This window comes from Silene latifolia, chromosome 3 (assembly GCF_048544455.1).
Source record: "Silene latifolia isolate original U9 population chromosome 3, ASM4854445v1, whole genome shotgun sequence".
In the NCBI taxonomy this organism is placed as follows: Eukaryota; Viridiplantae; Streptophyta; class Magnoliopsida; order Caryophyllales; family Caryophyllaceae; genus Silene; species Silene latifolia.
This window is the reverse complement of record NC_133528.1, coordinates 113052229-113069771: the sequence shown is the minus strand read 5'-3', so window position 1 is coordinate 113069771 and position 17543 is coordinate 113052229. Positions and strand designations below refer to the sequence as shown.

At 36.5% G+C, this 17543-nt stretch overlaps 2 protein-coding genes across 2 annotated transcripts; one reads left to right on the top strand and one right to left on the bottom strand.

Annotated features, from left to right (window-relative positions):
* Nucleotides 1–6134: 6134 nt before the first annotated feature.
* LOC141649514 (uncharacterized) lies at nt 6135–9015 on the bottom strand. Its single transcript, XM_074458201.1, has 2 exons — nt 8750–9015; nt 6135–6780 (listed from the first exon to the last, which is right to left on the bottom strand). Exons 1-2 carry the CDS (start codon nt 9013–9015, stop codon nt 6135–6137), a joined length of 912 nt encoding a protein of 303 aa, XP_074314302.1.
* Nucleotides 9016–9509: 494 nt separating this feature from the next.
* LOC141647854 (dynamin-related protein 4C-like) lies at nt 9510–13408 on the top strand. The gene is made up of 2 exons (XM_074456206.1): nt 9510–9753; nt 10958–13408. Exon 2 carries the CDS (start codon nt 11207–11209, stop codon nt 13307–13309), a length of 2103 nt encoding a protein of 700 aa, XP_074312307.1. The 5' UTR covers nt 9510–9753; nt 10958–11206; the 3' UTR covers nt 13310–13408.
* Nucleotides 13409–17543: the final 4135 nt, after the last annotated feature.

Here is a 17543-nt window from a genome sequence, read left to right as displayed (position 1 = left end):
GAACTCCAAGAGGATTCTGAGTGTTGTTGGGTTTACCTCCCGGCGGTATTGGCAATCGACCATCTTCAATCATGTCTTGAAGCACATTTTTCAACTTGTAGCATTTTTCTGTGTCGTACCCCCCCTATGGTATTCACGATCGAGTTCTCGTCCCAGAATTTGGATTTCCTTTCGGGTTCGGGAGTAGGCCCAATGGGTTGGAGTTTACCTTGCTTCATTAACCTTTTTAGAGCGTTGGAGTAAGTGTCCCCAAGATTTGTGAATTTCCTTGGTGGGGTACTTTTCTTGGATGGCTCGAGAAGGTTAACTTCATCGGTCTTGCTAGTGGAGCCGTATGAACGACTTGTTGAGCCTTGATATCCTCGACCTACCGTTTTGGACAATAGTCCTTTACGGATGTCATCTTCAATCCTTGTCCCTAGTACGGTTAAATCCTTGAAAGTTTTGATATTTTGGTATCTCAAATGATTGGCATAGATGGGTTTGAGATTGTCCACAAACTTCTCCACAAGGGTAGCCTCTAGAGTGCGCATGTTAACTTGAATTTCGGCATTATCCGCATATTGCTTAGAAAACTCGATCGCGGCATCTTCCCAAGTAGCGACCTTCTTGTGTTCTAAGGAGTAGAACCATTGCTTCGGGATGGTGTCGAGAGATGAAGGAAAGATCCTTAAGAACATCTCGGGTTTGATGCCTTTGATAGACATGTAATCCTTGAAGGCACGGATGTGGTTCAAAGGGTTCTCGTGCCCCTTGAATTTAGGGATATCCGTCATGTTGAAGTTGGTTGGCAATTTGGAATTGACGGCCTCATACTTGCGATTGTTCTCCCTATAAATGTCATCTCCCTTAAGGTACATCAATTGCTCCTCTAAGTATTGGAGTCTTTTCTCAGCTACAGTTAGTCCCATGGGAGGATTTTCATCCCTGGATTCATCCGCAGAGTCACCTATTACTTCACTTTCATGGGGAGGCAACCTACCCTCTACGGCATAGATCCGTCCCTCGATGATCTCAAGGCGATCATGGACTTGGTTTTGGGTAACTTGGATTTGGGCTAGCGCGGCTAGGATTCGATCATTACCATCTTGCAGTTGGTGGAGGTTTGTTTCGCTGCATCCATGCATCTTGAAAACTGGATAAGAGATCGACGACGAATCAAAACACGATCGACCATTCTAACACACTTGCTAAAAGGAGAAACGTTTTGACTCGTGAAGTGGGTGTGTGCCACTTGTGTTGAGTGAGTTTTGAAGAAAGACAAGGTTTTTGAAAATGTGTATCCTAGTCAACTATAGTGTAGTTGTAGGAGTGGACTCAAAGTGAGGTTTTGAAATGGGCTTGTGGCCCGAATTTTGACGCGACAAACGGACAGAGTTTTGACTTGGTTTTGCGCTAATTGAAGGCCTATTTTTCGAAATTTTGATTCAAAAGAAGGGTTTTTATTTTTGCAAAATTGTCATGGTTTTGTTTAGAAATGGTGATCACGTAAGGTACAAACATTCATACAAGCATTATAACGGGATGCTGAGTGCATTTAAAAGGGTTTTGGTTTAAAGGGTGGGTTTCCATACCGAACCTTCAAACCCGAAGTCTGTGGAGAGGCTCGTGCCAAACAGGAGTAAGGCCGATTCCTAGTCCATTTCCTCAAGTAGTGAAGGCCCTTGATACAAACAAGAGTAAGCATCATGGTATGGATGACGTCAATCGCTATCCATCCTTAGGCCCAAATAAGAATTAGGACCGTTTAGACGGGACGATTGGTCGAATGGGTTGGGTTGGGCCTAGTAAGGCCGAATAAAATGGTCTAGGAAGACCGAGTTATGAAAACCGACAATTGTCTTGTACAAATTATTCCCTAACCTTGTTCAAGTTTCACCATTACACGTAAGTGTATTTCCCCAGCGGAGTCGCCAAACTGTGGACAGCGGGGGGCCCACGTGGGCGCTTGGGAGGAAGAGAACAAGCGTTTGCATTTTTTGTTGGAGTCGCCACCAATTTTTATGGGAAATTGGAACCGTTCGAATACCTCGTGCCATGTCTAGACACAAAGTAGAGACATGAACACTAAGCAATCGTTACCCTTAGCATTCTATGTCTAGAATGACTCTCGTGGATGCCAATGAACATGGGTGCTCACGGAGATCTGGAGTAAGGGGCGAGGGTACGTATTAGGAAGCTCTTTTGATCGAACACCAAATCCCGCCCGCCTCGATAGCGGCCTCTACTAATGATTAGGGACATCATTTATACTCGATATATCGTCGGTTATATGCATGCAATGCAACATCCAAGTTTTAATCCTAGCATGTGAAGAATTAAACTAAGTCGGTAAACACGTAATTTAATCATACAATTAATGTCTAAGTAGGATTTAATGTTCAATTACATGTAAAAACATACAAATGATACAAGAAATATGATAAATACAATAAAAGAAAATTACAATAATGAAAATTACAATAATTACAATGGAATAGGCGATTTATGTCGAAAATACCTTTAAAACGGATAATTTGAGAAAACGAATGAATAAATGAATTAACGAACAGAAACAGAGGGCGATAATACGATTAATAGTTAATTATACGTATGCTAATTAAACTAGGTCAAGCAACAACGAAGTTCAGGGACAGAATTCAACCGAATAAAGCAGCGAGTCAGAGTGCGTCCTTGAATAAAGCGCAGCGATTCTTTGCGTCTGTTCTTGACTCAATTACGGCCGTGAAGCGGAATTGCGTGTTGTTAATACTCGTTGGTAAATTTAATGATTGATTAAATTATTTACTCGGATGAAAGTGATTAATAGGTTATTTACATGTGATTGATAGTCATAAAAGCAATAAAAATGGATGAGACAGAATCAAAGATGGATTAATTACATGAATGAACGATTAATTAGTGACATGGGTGAATGAAATAAACTAAACAAGATGAATTGACGACAAATTAATGACGAATATGACAATGAGCAGATGAAAATATATCAAAGAAGTGAATTACAGAAACTCAATATGAACAAATCGAATTTCTACAACCCGGATTGATTTTTAATGACGAAAACCCACAAATATGAGATTATAAGGGATTTAAGTCGGATTTTAATAATGAACAAAACATGTTAATGGTGAATAATAATATACGTAACATGCATGTGGGATTAATATGCTATTATGGCAAAGAATTAAAGAACAAACGAAAACAAATAAAAAAAAAGACGAATTACAGAGGACAAAGGAAGAAGAAAGGAAGCAGGAACTGCGGCAGCCTCACGAAGAGGCGCAGCAGGTACTGCGCTCCTTCGAAGAGGCGCAGCAGTTGCTGCGTCATTTCTCGACGGTTTGTCTTCTGGAAATCCGTAAAAAGAGGTTTTTAAACATGGTTTTAGAAATCGGTTTTAATGATATTTTCGACATAAACCTTACATTAATGATACAAAAGAATAAAATACAATAATAAAAGAGAGATTTACACCCTCCGACTTACATGTTTGACGAAACGAGAAGGACTAAGATATCGATTAGTGATGCTCGACGCGAATGTAACGAAAGTGCCCTCGTAAGAGGAAAACGATTAAATTAGTTAAGTTGATTGATTGTGGAGTTGGTCAAATTGGTCGGTCATGCAAACGAGGCTGGTACTCAGAAGGATCCGAGCTTACGTGGTCGAATGTTCAAGCACGTAGACGCCAAAAAGTAAGAACAAAGGTCTAGAATGCAAAGGGAGAAGAGAAGGGCGGACACTCGCGTGAGAAATATGAGGAGCGAAGGCTCCTATTTATACTAATCACGTGAAGGAATTAGGGTTTCGGAGACTCTTTGGAAGTGAATCTCGGAAAGATATGAAAAAGATACGAGAATTACGCAGAAAGGACACTGGGAAGAGGCGCGGCGACCCATCGCGTCTCTTGGAAGAGGCGCGACACTGCTGCGTCTATTCCCAAGTGGTTTCCTCCTGCGGAAGAAAGATTTCCGTGTTTAAGTTATGGTAGGACGGAATAATTTGGTTTTCCTTAATATCTTATGTGAATATTTACGGGAAATTGTTTACCGAAGGATGAAAATTATGAAATATGGAATAGAAATATCCGGAACATTCCAGAACATTCTGACTCGGGATTTAACGGTTATCAGAAAATGAAGACGGTTTTAGGCCCGGACTCCAAATGTACTCTAATTACTGTCAAAATGACCGTATCGGCACGTAGATGACAACTAAGAGGTAAACATTAATATTTGAGCAAACACTTGACGATAAACTTACGAATTGTCACAAATCGTTCCGCGTAGCAAACATGCGGCCCAATCATCACCGGGTGGTTTGCGAGAGGTGCAGAAATGAGGTATCTACAAGACTATGGAAGGCTAAATCCTTCTTCGCTTGGTGTAATCCATTTCAAGTCTTCAACTTTATCATTGTATTGACTCTCTACTCTCTAATCTTTCATTTATTTCAATTTCTAAGTTTGAATGCCATGATGAATGTTTTGTTGTAAGAAGTAATTACCCTTGCCTCTTTAATATTCATCTATTGCTTGATTGTTGCAAAGTTTCTTAATTTTGTGATAACTTGTTGAAGCATCTCATATTATTGTTATCTTGGCTTAGAGTAGCAATCTTTGTGAGTAGAAATTGTTTATATCATTGGGTTTGTTGTCTTAGACATGCTCTTTTGATATCCCATGTACTTTCCTCTTGGTTGTGTTCTTCATGCTCTAGGCTACAATTCTTACATGGCTTAGTGTTGGAAATTGTATTTTAAGTAGGATTATCATTGTTGGTTTAGATAGTGGTGATCAATTGCTTGAGGATTGTTGTTGGGTGAATGAATTTAGGGAGAAAAGAGTCATACTTTGAGAAAAGTTGAAACTTGTAGGATTATACCAAGTTTTCATCTCATATTATTGTTGCTTGCATACCAAGTGTTTGTTACCTTGTTTCATAGGAAAAATCACATCTCTTTTATTTTGTCACTTGTTTTCTCCATGCCAATTCTCCTTTTATGTGTCTCAATTGTTGTCCAATGTTAATATCCATAGTTTGTGCATAGTCTTGTGCTTTGTCCATTGTCTTTAGTCTAATACAAGCTTTTGGTCTTAATCCCTTCTCTTGGGTTCGACCCTTACTTCCCTTTACTACTATTCTTATTGCATAGTGTAGAGTCGAGTTTGGTTTATAAATATCTAATTTGGTAGCTTAATTCTAGCATTTACGACACCTAGTATTTGGCTAATCAGTAAACTTTGTCATAAATATCCCAATTCCAAATTCTGGAATACTATTTGCCAGGGTAAAATATTAACCACCATTAAAATAATTTTACCCGAATTTTGATTTGTAATTCATCAAAATAGTGGATTACAAATGACACTTTTAACCCAGATTTAAACTAATTGATCAAATATTAAAACTGGTAAATAAATTCTTAAATGGCTAAAATTTTCCAACGTGACTTGTTGCTTGTTTAAGGGTTCAATATTAAAAATTTCATATGAGATGAATTGTCTCAATACCCCTCGATACAATTTTTGTTGTCTCATGTAATTTAAGAGAAAGTGACGAACAATTTAAACAAACAAAGATCTACATAAAGTCTATTTCTTACGTGGAGTATTTAGTGAACAATTTAAACAAACAGAACATAGTTCGAAAAACTTAGAGAAATAAAACACACACCAAACTTTATACGACAGAGCTTGACTTTGAGCCGTATATAGACATGAAGCTTTTGATAAATATGTTCCACCTGAATACCTGATCATTAAGTCAAAAAATAATGAAAAGAATCAAAAAATTAGATTTTATATGAGATCTTATAGAAATTCATGTCAAGTATTATCTTTTTTTGGTGGAAATGTAAGTCATATTAAACCACATCCCACAACGGGATAATCACCAATTACAACCTATTCTGTTACGCTCCTTTATCAATAGGAGCCAAAACCCAACGCATTCAGCTAACTATTACATCAGACCATGTTGTCTACACCAGCATACATCAGACTGAGACATCAAGCTATATTTGTATTTAATTAACGCTAATCTACCATCCTCTTGTACCATTCTAAGAATGACTTTAGGGTGCAGTACCCTACCTTCCATACGACACAAATTTCTTGCGTACCAAATGTGGTATTATAAAGCAACCATCAGTGAACTTAGCAGCTTCCTCCTAAACGCAGATATCCTCCTGTTTCTCATCATATCCTGAGCATTACCATTGCCACTGACCTGGATTTGCAGCCAATTCAGAGTCCTGTCATGACATTGTTGCGTAAAGATGCATTGATTAAAAATATGATCATGGTCTTCAGGATGAATTCCACATAGATAGCACGTTTTCTGATCAGTAATGCCCATCCTGCACAATCTGTCAAGAGTGAGAAGTCTTCCTTGTTGAATTAGCCAAGCATTAAAGCAATGCTTAGGCGTGTTCAATCTGTTCCAAACTATGTTATGCCATTGTACTTTAGGCCAATTCTCCTGATGAAGCCAATCATAACCAGAAGAGATAGTATACTCCGCATTGCTACCCGTCCATTTACCTGCAGTATACCCAACTTTGAGTTTTTCCTTAACAGCACATATCTGTCTCCACGCCCAGGAGCTGCTTAAACTAGGCTGATATGTGTACCAATCCCTTCCTTTCAGATAAACTTGATCAACCCATTTAATCCATAAGATATCCTTTTTAGTCGCAAGCCACCATACCAATTTGCCAATTGCAGCAATAATCCACAACCTACTGTCAATGATGCCCAGTCCACCATTCACCACAGGCCTACAAACAATTTTCCAAGCAACCAGGGGAATGTCAAGTATTATCAAAGGCATATATATAGACACAAAAACTCAACAAAGATAATAAATTGTAGAATAAGTATAAACATAAATAAAATACACATAATACAATGGATTCTAATGTGCTATGAAACGATGAGCAGAAGCATGGTCAAGGCTTTTATAATGAAGAAGGAAGCAAAATTCGCTCCAATAAAATCTCAGGAGGTAGAGTTTAACTAATCCACAACATAGTATACTACTGGCTGGACTAATTTGTGATAAGCTCAAATTCTTTTTGATAGAAGTGATAAGCTCAAATTTTAGAAATTATGTAGTATGTTATCACGGGTAAAATACATAAGTTATTCGAAAAACTTGAACTCTCTATAAACGCTCGAAAAAAGCTTCCTTTATTAATATAGATAGATAGATATATAGATTTATAAAGGGAAAAAGAATTAGAAATTATGGTAAAAAAAAATAATTACATATTAATTATTAGAGAAAATCAAATTTTTATAACAAAATAAATAATAAAAATCAAAGATTTGCACCACAAAACATGGGTCCACCACTTTGACAAGTTTAATTCGATAGAAAAAGAGGTATTCTGCCTCAATTTGTCAGACTTTCATCTGCGTTTTCATCCGCGGAAATGCGCTGTGCGCTTTCTTCCTTGGTACACTGCTGCTCATTCCGCATTGTTGAACAACTTTACTTCCTCAAGTTTGCTCTTCTTCAATTTTTCAAGGAGTCTATTCCTTATGGTTGATGATGGTCTTAAGACCCCTTTTCTATATTTTAACTAAATAAATTCTTAAGAGCACTCACAATAGAGAGGATTGAGGCTCCTCTTAACCCTCTTTCTCTCCTCTAAGAGAACATCCTCTCTATTGTGGGAACTATGTTAGGTGTCTTCTTGTATAGAGGAAGATGGGGGTGCTTCCTCTACTTTTAGAGGAAAATAGAGGAAAGGAGACATAGGCCATTGTGCCCACAAGTTAATGTTTATTTGTCATATGGATAATATTTTAATTTATAATTTTTATTTATTATGGAAAAAAAAAATTACTCAATATACTTTTAATTGTTATTGTACATTCATATTTGTTTGAACATGACTATGTTTCAAGGCTCGAACATAAACTAAAAATATGCATTACAATTTAATGTTAAGTTTCGTGAATTTTGTTTTATGAATTTTATATCTTACTTTGTATTATGAATTTGATGTATTTTATTTTATGAATTTTATATGTTATTTAATTTAGCAACACAAACTTTTTTTTAAAATTAGTTTTATTAATTTGTAAATTATTAAAACAATATAAAGTAATCCATAATATTAAATATAAATAAAATAAATATAATAATAAGAAAAGTAATATAAGAGGATCCTCTCTATTGTGAAGGAAAAATGATGTAGTAGAAATAAAGAGTATGTAGATAGTGGGAAATGGGGTGGATGAAAGAGAGAATGGGGTGTCAAAAAAATAGAAAGAAAGAGAAAAAAATAAGAGGATGAAATCATTCTCTCTATTATCAGTAAGTGGATTATATATCCGAGGTATTACCACAAATTGCTTAGTTTTTGATCATTACAATAAAGCTTTTGAGTTTTGTTTTAAAGTTTTTGAGTTTTACTATAAAGTTTCTGAGTATATTCAATTAGACATTAAGCACAAAAAATTACAATATAACTCAAAAATATTACATATAAGCTCAGCTAAATTTGAATTTTTTTTTTTTTTTTTGGGAAAGTGTAAGTTATCATTGATAATAAAATGTCACCCATATATTTTCCTTCGGCTATAAACTAAGCCATTAGGATCACCACAAATTACATTACAATTGAACTTAACCAAGTATTAGCTCCTAATATCTTTGATTCTACTCGAGAGCATTTGAGACGCATCAGTGTTTCATCCTTGCAATGCTTGACCACCTGTTTTGGGTGAGGTACAGACCCTTCAACCTGACAGTTGTTCCTGCTCATCCAGACGTGGTAAATCAGACTTGCTAGAGCAACAGCAAGAACCTGCTTCAATAGCAAAGAACGAGCTCTCTGCTGAACCCACCATTCAATGACTCCCTGATCTGGTAAAGAAATCTTCAGCCAGGCAGCAACCAGCTCCAAGCACCTACTACTGAAGGGGCACAGGAAGAACAAATGCTCCACTATTTCAGCATTACACCCACACAAAAAACATACATTCGCCTGAATGATACCCATTCTCATCGAACTATCCTATGTCAGTAGTCGTTTATGAGCAGTCAGCCACACGATAAAACCATGCCTTGGTAAAATTAATCTATTAGAAGTCCAAGGGTGCCAGGATATATCAGGGCCTTCATTTGTCAGCCAAGAATACCCCAGTTTGATAGAGTAAGTGTCAGCAACAGACAGATGTTGTTTGACCAAATCCTTTGCCCATCAAACTTTCCTCCAAGCCCAGTTTGAGCCTTGACCAGGTTAAATTTGAGTTTTGACGGTAAAAAATTAAAATGTAACTTATAAACTTTAAAAAGCTCAGAAAAAATACACATAAGCTCAAAAACTAGTGAGGTCTGAGGTAATATATTCGATATATGTTCCTATTTCTCCTCTATTATTGGTGCTCTAAAAAACATTCGATATTTTTTACTTCAAAAATAGTTCAACAAGTACCCTTGTTAGACTCCTAACTCATTTTACTTCTTGTCTTCAAAATTTCTCTAAAAAGCTTGTTTAAAATGTTTTTTTTTCCTCAATCAATTTCTCATTTTTTTTATCGAATTATTGACAATCATTTACTGAATTATTTTGCATGCGATGACGTTCATATTTTGATTTTATATAATTCTTATGGAAAGTATAAGATGATACTATCTGTCTTAATGAGTCAAGTATTATAGATGAGACAAAAGAATAAAATGTTTAGGAATAACAAAATGTTTGTCGTAAGTACGCATGTGAGTGTATACTTGACCCGTTTTAATCTTAACACGGATGTAATAGAGACTAATTGTTGATTGACAAGTATGACACTTTTGAATTTTTTTGGCTAAATAGAGTTATTTAGCAAATTAATTAGATTTTTGGGTTCATTTCAAACTATTTGGAACAATGGGTCCATGTCATCATTTATTTTATTTTATTTTCATTTTCATTTTTTAGGTGAAGCCGCTGAGTTCCTAGTGATTTGTATTGTACCAATTCCAATTATATTTGTAACTTTTTTGTATGAAATAGTAAAGCTGCTAGGAAATTAGACGACTTACCCTCTTTCAATTTTCCTAAAATTGCAGCTTTGTATGAAAGATGGAGTCAAGCATGCAAGCCGTTAAGGAGGCAGCCAGCTCATGCTCTTCTCTTTTTTCTAAAACTTTACAGTTGGGAAGTGGTACAATACAAGTCAATAGGGAACGGCTTTGCCTAAAAATTGAAAAAAAAACAATTGGTGGTGTGAACTCGTTCACTTCAAATTGTTTGAAAAGAACACTAAAAATATAATTAATTTGCTAAATAACCCTATTTAGTCAAAAACAATTAGTCTTGTTATAGACGGGTATATCTGTCTATTGCTATAGACTGGTCAAATACAATGAAAATTGTGACATTTTTTGCCCCCACCACCCCATTTGTTGTTTGTCCAATTAGAAAAATGGTACTCCCTCCGATCCAGACAAATGGTAACATAAGGAAAAATTGGTTATTTAAGAAAAGGTGAAAAAGTAAGGGGTAAAGTAGGAAAGTTTGATTGGGGCACATGTGTTTAGGTGGATTAAATAAGTAGTTGGTGAGTGGGTGAGTGGATGATAAAATTGTAAATAGGTAATGGATGTAAGGGTAATTTTGTCTTTTTCATGCCAAATATGGTATGTTACCATTGGTGTGGTTCATCCATTTTAGGTAAGTGTTGCCATCTGTCTGGATTGGAGGGAGTATTGTATTTGACCCGTCTTTCATTATAGGCATATAGTGTCCGTCTAAAACAATTTGTGAACACAAATTCTTGTTTGTGACGGCAAATATCCGTCACTCTTGAGTGACGGATACCATTTTACCTCACAAAGTACCCACTTTTTCTCTCTCTGCAACACTATTCATGTGGTCCCCTTTCTCCACTAACCCATTTTGTTACCATTTTAACTCACAAAATATTCGGCACAAATGGTAACCCGTCACAAGGGAGACCAATTGATTTGTGAAAATTAGACAGTTAGGGTAATTTAGAGGCGGTGACACATACCAAAAGCTGTACGGCTGTAGAAAAGCTGTGAGTAGTGACCATTCAACATTTCAACTATAAGTACATCTTTTGGTAGAAAATGCAAGTATATTAAATACCAAATAAATACTCCTATATAATCTCAATTAAAAAAATATACTCCTATATTAACAGTCTCAGTGTCTCACCATGAAAAACTAAACAGTACTAAACATGTTGAACAAAGGGTTTTACCAATCTCTCTTGTTTTTTGGCTTTTGGTGTCACCTTCAAAACTCCTGCACCCCAATACAAGCTTCCATAATATTTACATCTAAGTCCAACAGCAAAATTCAAGACTCCTCCATTACCAACAGCAATTCTCTTGTACTTGGCAGCCGCAGCATCTCAATCTCACCCCTTGAGAACTCTTACAATGACCGTATTCGGCCTCTTCTTGATGCAGTCGACAAGCTTCGTAACCTTAAGGTCATGAAGGAAGGGATCCAGCTCCCTACGATTGTAGTGGTGGGTGACCAATCTTCCGGAAAATCAAGTGTTCTCGAGTCACTGGCTGGAATTAGCCTCCCTAGGGGTCCCGGGATATGCACCCGGGTACCCCTCATTATGCGCTTGCAGCATCATTATGCTCTCCAACCACAATTTTCGTTGGAGTACCTGGGTAAAACTGTTGATATCGATGAGGAGCGTGTTCCCGAGGCTATTACTCTGGCTACTCAGGAGATTGCTGGGGATGCTAAGGGTATTGCAAACACTCCTATCAATCTTGTGGTGAAGAAAAACGGAGTACCCGATTTGACCATGGTGGATCTTCCAGGTATTACCCGGGTTCCTGTCCATGGGCAGCCTGAGAATATCTATGACCAGATTAGGGAGATGATCATGGAGTACATCACTCCAGAGGAGAGTATTATTCTGAATGTCCTGTCAGCAAGTGTTGATTTCACGACGTGTGAGTCGATAATGATGTCTCAAACTGTGGACAGGACTGGTGAGAGGACCCTGGCTGTGGTTACGAAAGCAGACAAGGCTCCTGAAGGGTTGCTAGAGAAGGTAGCTAATGATGATGTCGGGATTGGACTCGGGTATGTTTGTGTCAGGAACAGGATCGGTGAGGAAACTTACCAGGAAGCGAGATTGGAAGAAGCCAGGCTCTTCGAAACTCACCCTCTGCTCTCTAAAATCGATAAGTCAATGGTTGGAGTTCCGGTTTTAGCTCAGAAGTTGGTTCAAATTCAAGCTAACATCATTTCCAAGTGCTTGCCTAATATTGTAAGGCAGATTAATGACAAGTTGAAATCAAATGTTGATGAACTGAACTCTATGCCTCGGCATTTGTCCTCGGTTAATGAGGCAATGGCAGTGTTCTTGCAGGTTATGGGATCCACTAAAGAATCTCTGAAGAAGATCGTCGTTCGAGCGGAGTACGATGAGTACCCTGATGACCAAACGATGCATGCCACTGCTCGTCTGGCTGATATGCTTAACAGGTTTTCTGATGAACTACATTCTGCAGGAATTCCGAAAGAAAAACCAAATGATTTCCTGATGGAAGAGGTTCGTGTTCTCGAGGAGTCCAAAGGAATTGGGCTTCCTAATTTTCTCCCGCGATCTGGGTTTATCACCATCCTACACAGGAAGATTAATGGCATCTCAGGAATACCTGTCGAATTTATGTCCAAAGCTTGGGATTACATTGAGAGTGTGGTAGTGACGGTTTTGATGCACCATTGCAACAATTACCCACCTCTTCAGTCGTCTACTAAAAGAGCTGCAACTGGTTTGATTGCTAAGTTGAAAGATGAGACTACTAAGCGTGTCGAAGAACTAGTCGAGATGGAGAAGTTAGCTGATTACACTAGTAATCCCGAGTACATGTCAGTTTGGAATAGTATGATGAAGTGTCAAGATCGGTTCATGAAGATTGTTGAAAGTGCGTCTCCAGAATCGTTTACAGAAATCCAAGGGTTTGGGAGGGTCGATGTGGGTCATATGAGAAACTACAAGCCTGTAGCACATCAAGCCTTGGATATGAAACTAAGGATGACGGCCTACTGGAAGATTGTGCTGAGACGGTTAGTCGACTCAATGGCTTTACATCTGCTGTTTTCGGTACAGAATTTGGTAAACCGGGATTTAGAGGTTGAGATTGTGAACGAGTTAATGGGTCCTAACGGAGATGGCATTAAGAGGTTGCTCGATGAAGCACCTTCAGTTTCCGCCAAGAGAGAGAGGCTTAAAAAGAGTATCAGGCTGCTAGAGGAGTCCAAGGACGTGGTCTCCAAAATCATGGATAGGATTGCTATTTATGAATGAATTAATAATGTTCTTTGCTGGGTTTTTGGTATTATGAATTTGAAACCTTGTCTAATGATCATCCCGCCTCATGCCTTGACTTGGTATGTTTTTGTGTAATTGCTTCTAACTTCCAAGTTACTAGCTTGCCAATGGTGAGCTATAACTTTCTAACTTCCAAGTTACTAGCTTGCCAATGGTGAGCTATAACTTTCTAGCTTGCCAATTCCACATCATATTTTAATTTCAATGGTAAGTTATACTCCCTCCTATTCTTTATCTTCTTCCACATTGCTTTTAGACAAATATTTACTGGAATGATAGTATGTGGAAGAAAATGAAAGTAGGAGAGAGAATGTGGGGTTACATGTAATATGAACCACAAATTGATAGATAAATAAGGAAAGTGGAAGATCATTGTGACTTACCGATTAAGGAAATGTGGAAGATGTTAGTGAATAGGAGGGAGTAATTTTTTAGCTTTACTTTTGTTAAATAAATTATAAATAAAAAATAAATCAAACCTAAATTTATTTAGCTAATTTTCTATTGGTTGATTTGTGATGGTGGGCTAATTTAAGCAACTAGCTTTATTAACCTAGTTGCTTAAGCCAAGCCCTTCTCCATGTCAATTTCTAATGGGGTGGCAACTAGCTTGCTAATTCAAAAAATTGCAAACAAGGTCCTAAGCTACTTCATTGGACTTGCTCTTAGTACTCCCTAGTGAACTAGTACTCCCAGAGCATCTCCAATGGTTTGGCTTAGAGACTTGCTTGCAATTTCATAAAATTCCAAGCAAGTAGCTCAACCATTGGAGTTGGCCATATAAATTAGCTTTGCTCAAAAAAATTTGAGATAGTAGCTCCATGGAGCTACTTGTTTGAATGGACCTACAAGATGAATTAACCAATAAGAAAATTGTGCTCCATGTTTAAAGTTTTAATTTTATTTTAAAAATTTGAAAATTGAATAAATAAATAGAGGAATGTGTTAAATGAGTCCAATCAAGCTAGTAGTAAGTTGGTTAATCCATTGGAGTAAATTATAGTTTGAAATGGTTGTACCTTAAAAAAATGATGTGGCAATGGTAAGCTAGTAGCTACTAGCTTACCATTGTAAATGCTCTAAAGTCTCTAGTCTTTATATTGTTTTGATGCGTTAATTTTGTAGTAATTAGCACTATGTCTGGTTTATGCTTTCGGTCGAGTTTCAGTCATTTTAACTTTGCTAACCGTAAATCCGTAATATAAATTAGACTATCGTTATTTTCAGAGTCAAATTGGATTTAAATTATGAGTTTTATTTCTAAAATCCAATTTAAATTCATATATTTTTCTACTTTATCCTTTCAGATTTAAAAAAAAAATTAGGATTTTTTTGATAATTGCTACCACGTATAATTCAGATTTTACCAACTACTACCAAGGTAAATGTTTTTTAAAAGCTACTACCAATATTGTTGGTTCGGTTTAAAACTAACTACCAAAACCACGAACCTCCTATTTGCGCATTAGAAGACAATAATACCCTTATTTTACAATCCCTCACTCATATCATCAATTTACCCAAACACAACCCCTCTTTAACCTAATCTTTTAACTTCCCTCATCATTCAACCTAAACTAAATTACTTCCCAATTAAATTGGGGATTGTGAAAATCATCTCAGTCCTTTAAACTTCTTCCCCAAATTGAATCCCAGATTAGGGTTTACATCCAATCTAAATCCCCAATGTGTTTCAATCTCTGGTACATTTTTACTTCTTCCCCAAATTCTTCCCTTTTTGTAGTTTGTCGTTTTAAATTTCATTGTTTGTTGGATTGACCATTGCCCCCATTCGACATTGCTACAAACCCAAAAAAATGAAAAATGAAGAACCCTAATTTTAAAATTTACAACGCTTATATCAAATAGAGGAAGGGAAAAAAAAAGAGATAGAATAATTAGTTGAACTTGTAAAAAAATTGAAACAGGAAATGAGAATCAAATTAATGTAATAGAGAGAGATTGAGAATGAAAATTAAAATTGGTGAAATAGAAAATTAATTGAGGTGTTGATGAATGAATGAGTTAGAAACATATAAGGGAGGGGGTAAGGGCATTAAAGGAAGAAAAAATAAAACTTAAGATGATAATTTGAAATGCATATATGAGATCTTCTCTATTTGCTTCCTAAGCTGGTGTGGTAGTTATTTTTAATCCGAACCAACAATATTGGTAGCGATTTTTAGAGAAATTTTATTTTGGTAGCAGTTGGTAAAATCTGAAATATAAGTATTAGCAGTTATAAAAAAAAGGGTTTTTTGTCAAACACAACCTTTAAAAAACTTTTTTTTCCAAACACCACCTTTAAAAAAAAAGTTCGTGAAACACAACCTTTAATAAAAATTTTTTTGTTAAACACGACATTTTGGCTAGAGCTTGAACACTTGCGATGGGGTGACTTTCAGTCGATGTTTGGGATAGCAAACGAGGTCGGTGTGAGATGTTTTTAAACTCCTTGGAAAGGTGGGAGTATAAGCTTTCAAGGCGTTATAAATACGGCGGTGATAGGTGGACATATGTGGGGTCTATTGGTGTGTAAAGTAAGGGTGGTTAAGGAGTGAATGTGTTTTTCTGATTTGTTTTTACCTCCAATTCACTCCTTGACCAACCTTACTATACACACCAATAAACCCCACATAAGGCCACCTATCACCACCGTATTGGTAACCCCTGAAAAGCTTGTACTACCACCTTTCCAAAAAGTCTAAGAACACCTCAAATCGACCTCGTTTGCTACCTCAAATATCGACTTAAATTCACCCTATTGCAAGACTTGCCAAAATGTCGTGTTTTACAAAAGAAAAATTATTAAAGGTTGTGTTTTACAAACTTTTTTTTTCAAGGTAGTGTTTGGAAAAAAAAGTTTTTTAAAGGTTGTGTTTGACAAAAAACCCTAAAAAAAACCCCAAAAAAATATGTAAAACTTTCTTTTCTACTTATATTTCACTATCTAGGAATCAGGAATCTCAAGTCGATAAAACCTCTTCCTCTTTGTCCCTACTCTTACGCTGAGTTTCGGGATTTAACCGGGATTTAATCTTGCAATAAGGTATCCTTAAATGTCACGGGTTTTCCTCAGTTTCTACAAGTATAGCGTTTCGTTAAACTTTTTCTCCTGGTATTTTTGCTTAGGAATTTTCTAATTATTTGTGTACTTTGCTTTGATTGTTTGCTTGATTTAATAAAAATTTCATCTTTGGTTATTTCATTTAAATTCTAGAACACAAATTCTCATTTGTGACGGATACAGCCGTCACAAGCTTGTGACGGGTCAAATATTAGCCATTTGAGTAGGTAAAGACAAAAACTTTGTGATTCCCTAGACTTGTCTTATCTATACAAGTGAGAGATACTTGACCCGTCATAAGCTTGTAACGGATATACCCGACACAAGGAGACTCATTGATTCTAGAAAACTTTTACTCCGTTTAAATTCTAAAATTTTGGTTCCACTTGGTGATAAGATTGAAATTCTCGCTTAATCACACATATCTATCCTGTACTATCAAGGTATCCCATCAATATACTTGAGTCTCAAAATGAATCAGACTGAAAACTAATCCAGCCAACTGCCACCTACGAAACATAATGCACTATTTTCTGATATTAACAAGCAGCTTCTAGCTCTAGTCTTATCACTAACTTCGTGTATCAACACAAATAAAGTATATCACAAATAATTGCTGGCACGGAAAATTCACGTGGTACCCCTAAAGTAGTAAAGTATATCATTTTGCACGTGGTATCCAACTTTTTAAGTTGTTGTACATGATAACCTTGAAGTTTGATTTTTAAGTACGACATGTTCTTTCTATCGTTCTTAAAATCTTCAATTGAGCATAAATCATAGACCCGAATTCAGAATTGGCGATTTTTTTTTTAAATTAATTATCTCTTCGAGAACTATAACTTGATAAAACAAAAAATTGTCATTCGAAAATTGAAGATCGAAGTTATGGTCGATTTTAGGTTTTCGTGGGAAAAAACCCGAGAAATATCAGTCAACATATTTTTTTCCTCTAATCATAGATTATGACAAGAAAATGTGTCTAGAACCAAAAAATATGTCTATTCCGAATTGCGGTTCATGGGTTATGCAGAATTGAAGTTTGTTAGAGCAACAAAAAATGACATGTTGTGCATAAAAATCAAACGTGAAGGGTAGCATGTAGACAAACTTGAAATAATGGATATCATGTGCAAAGTGACA

Bases quoted from the DNA above. Each gene is read 5' to 3' on its own strand.
- LOC141647854 (XM_074456206.1), top strand. From the start codon at position 11,207: ATGTTGAACAAAGGGTTTTACCAATCTCTCTTGTTTTTTGGCTTTTGG.
- LOC141649514 (XM_074458201.1), bottom strand. From the start codon at position 9,015: ATGGGTATCATTCAGGCGAATGTATGTTTTTTGTGTGGGTGTAATGCT. The intron at 6,781-8,749 runs GTCTGTACCTCA...AATTGTTTGTAG, and splicing joins AACAACTGTCAGGTTGAAGG to GCCTGTGGTGAATGGTGGAC.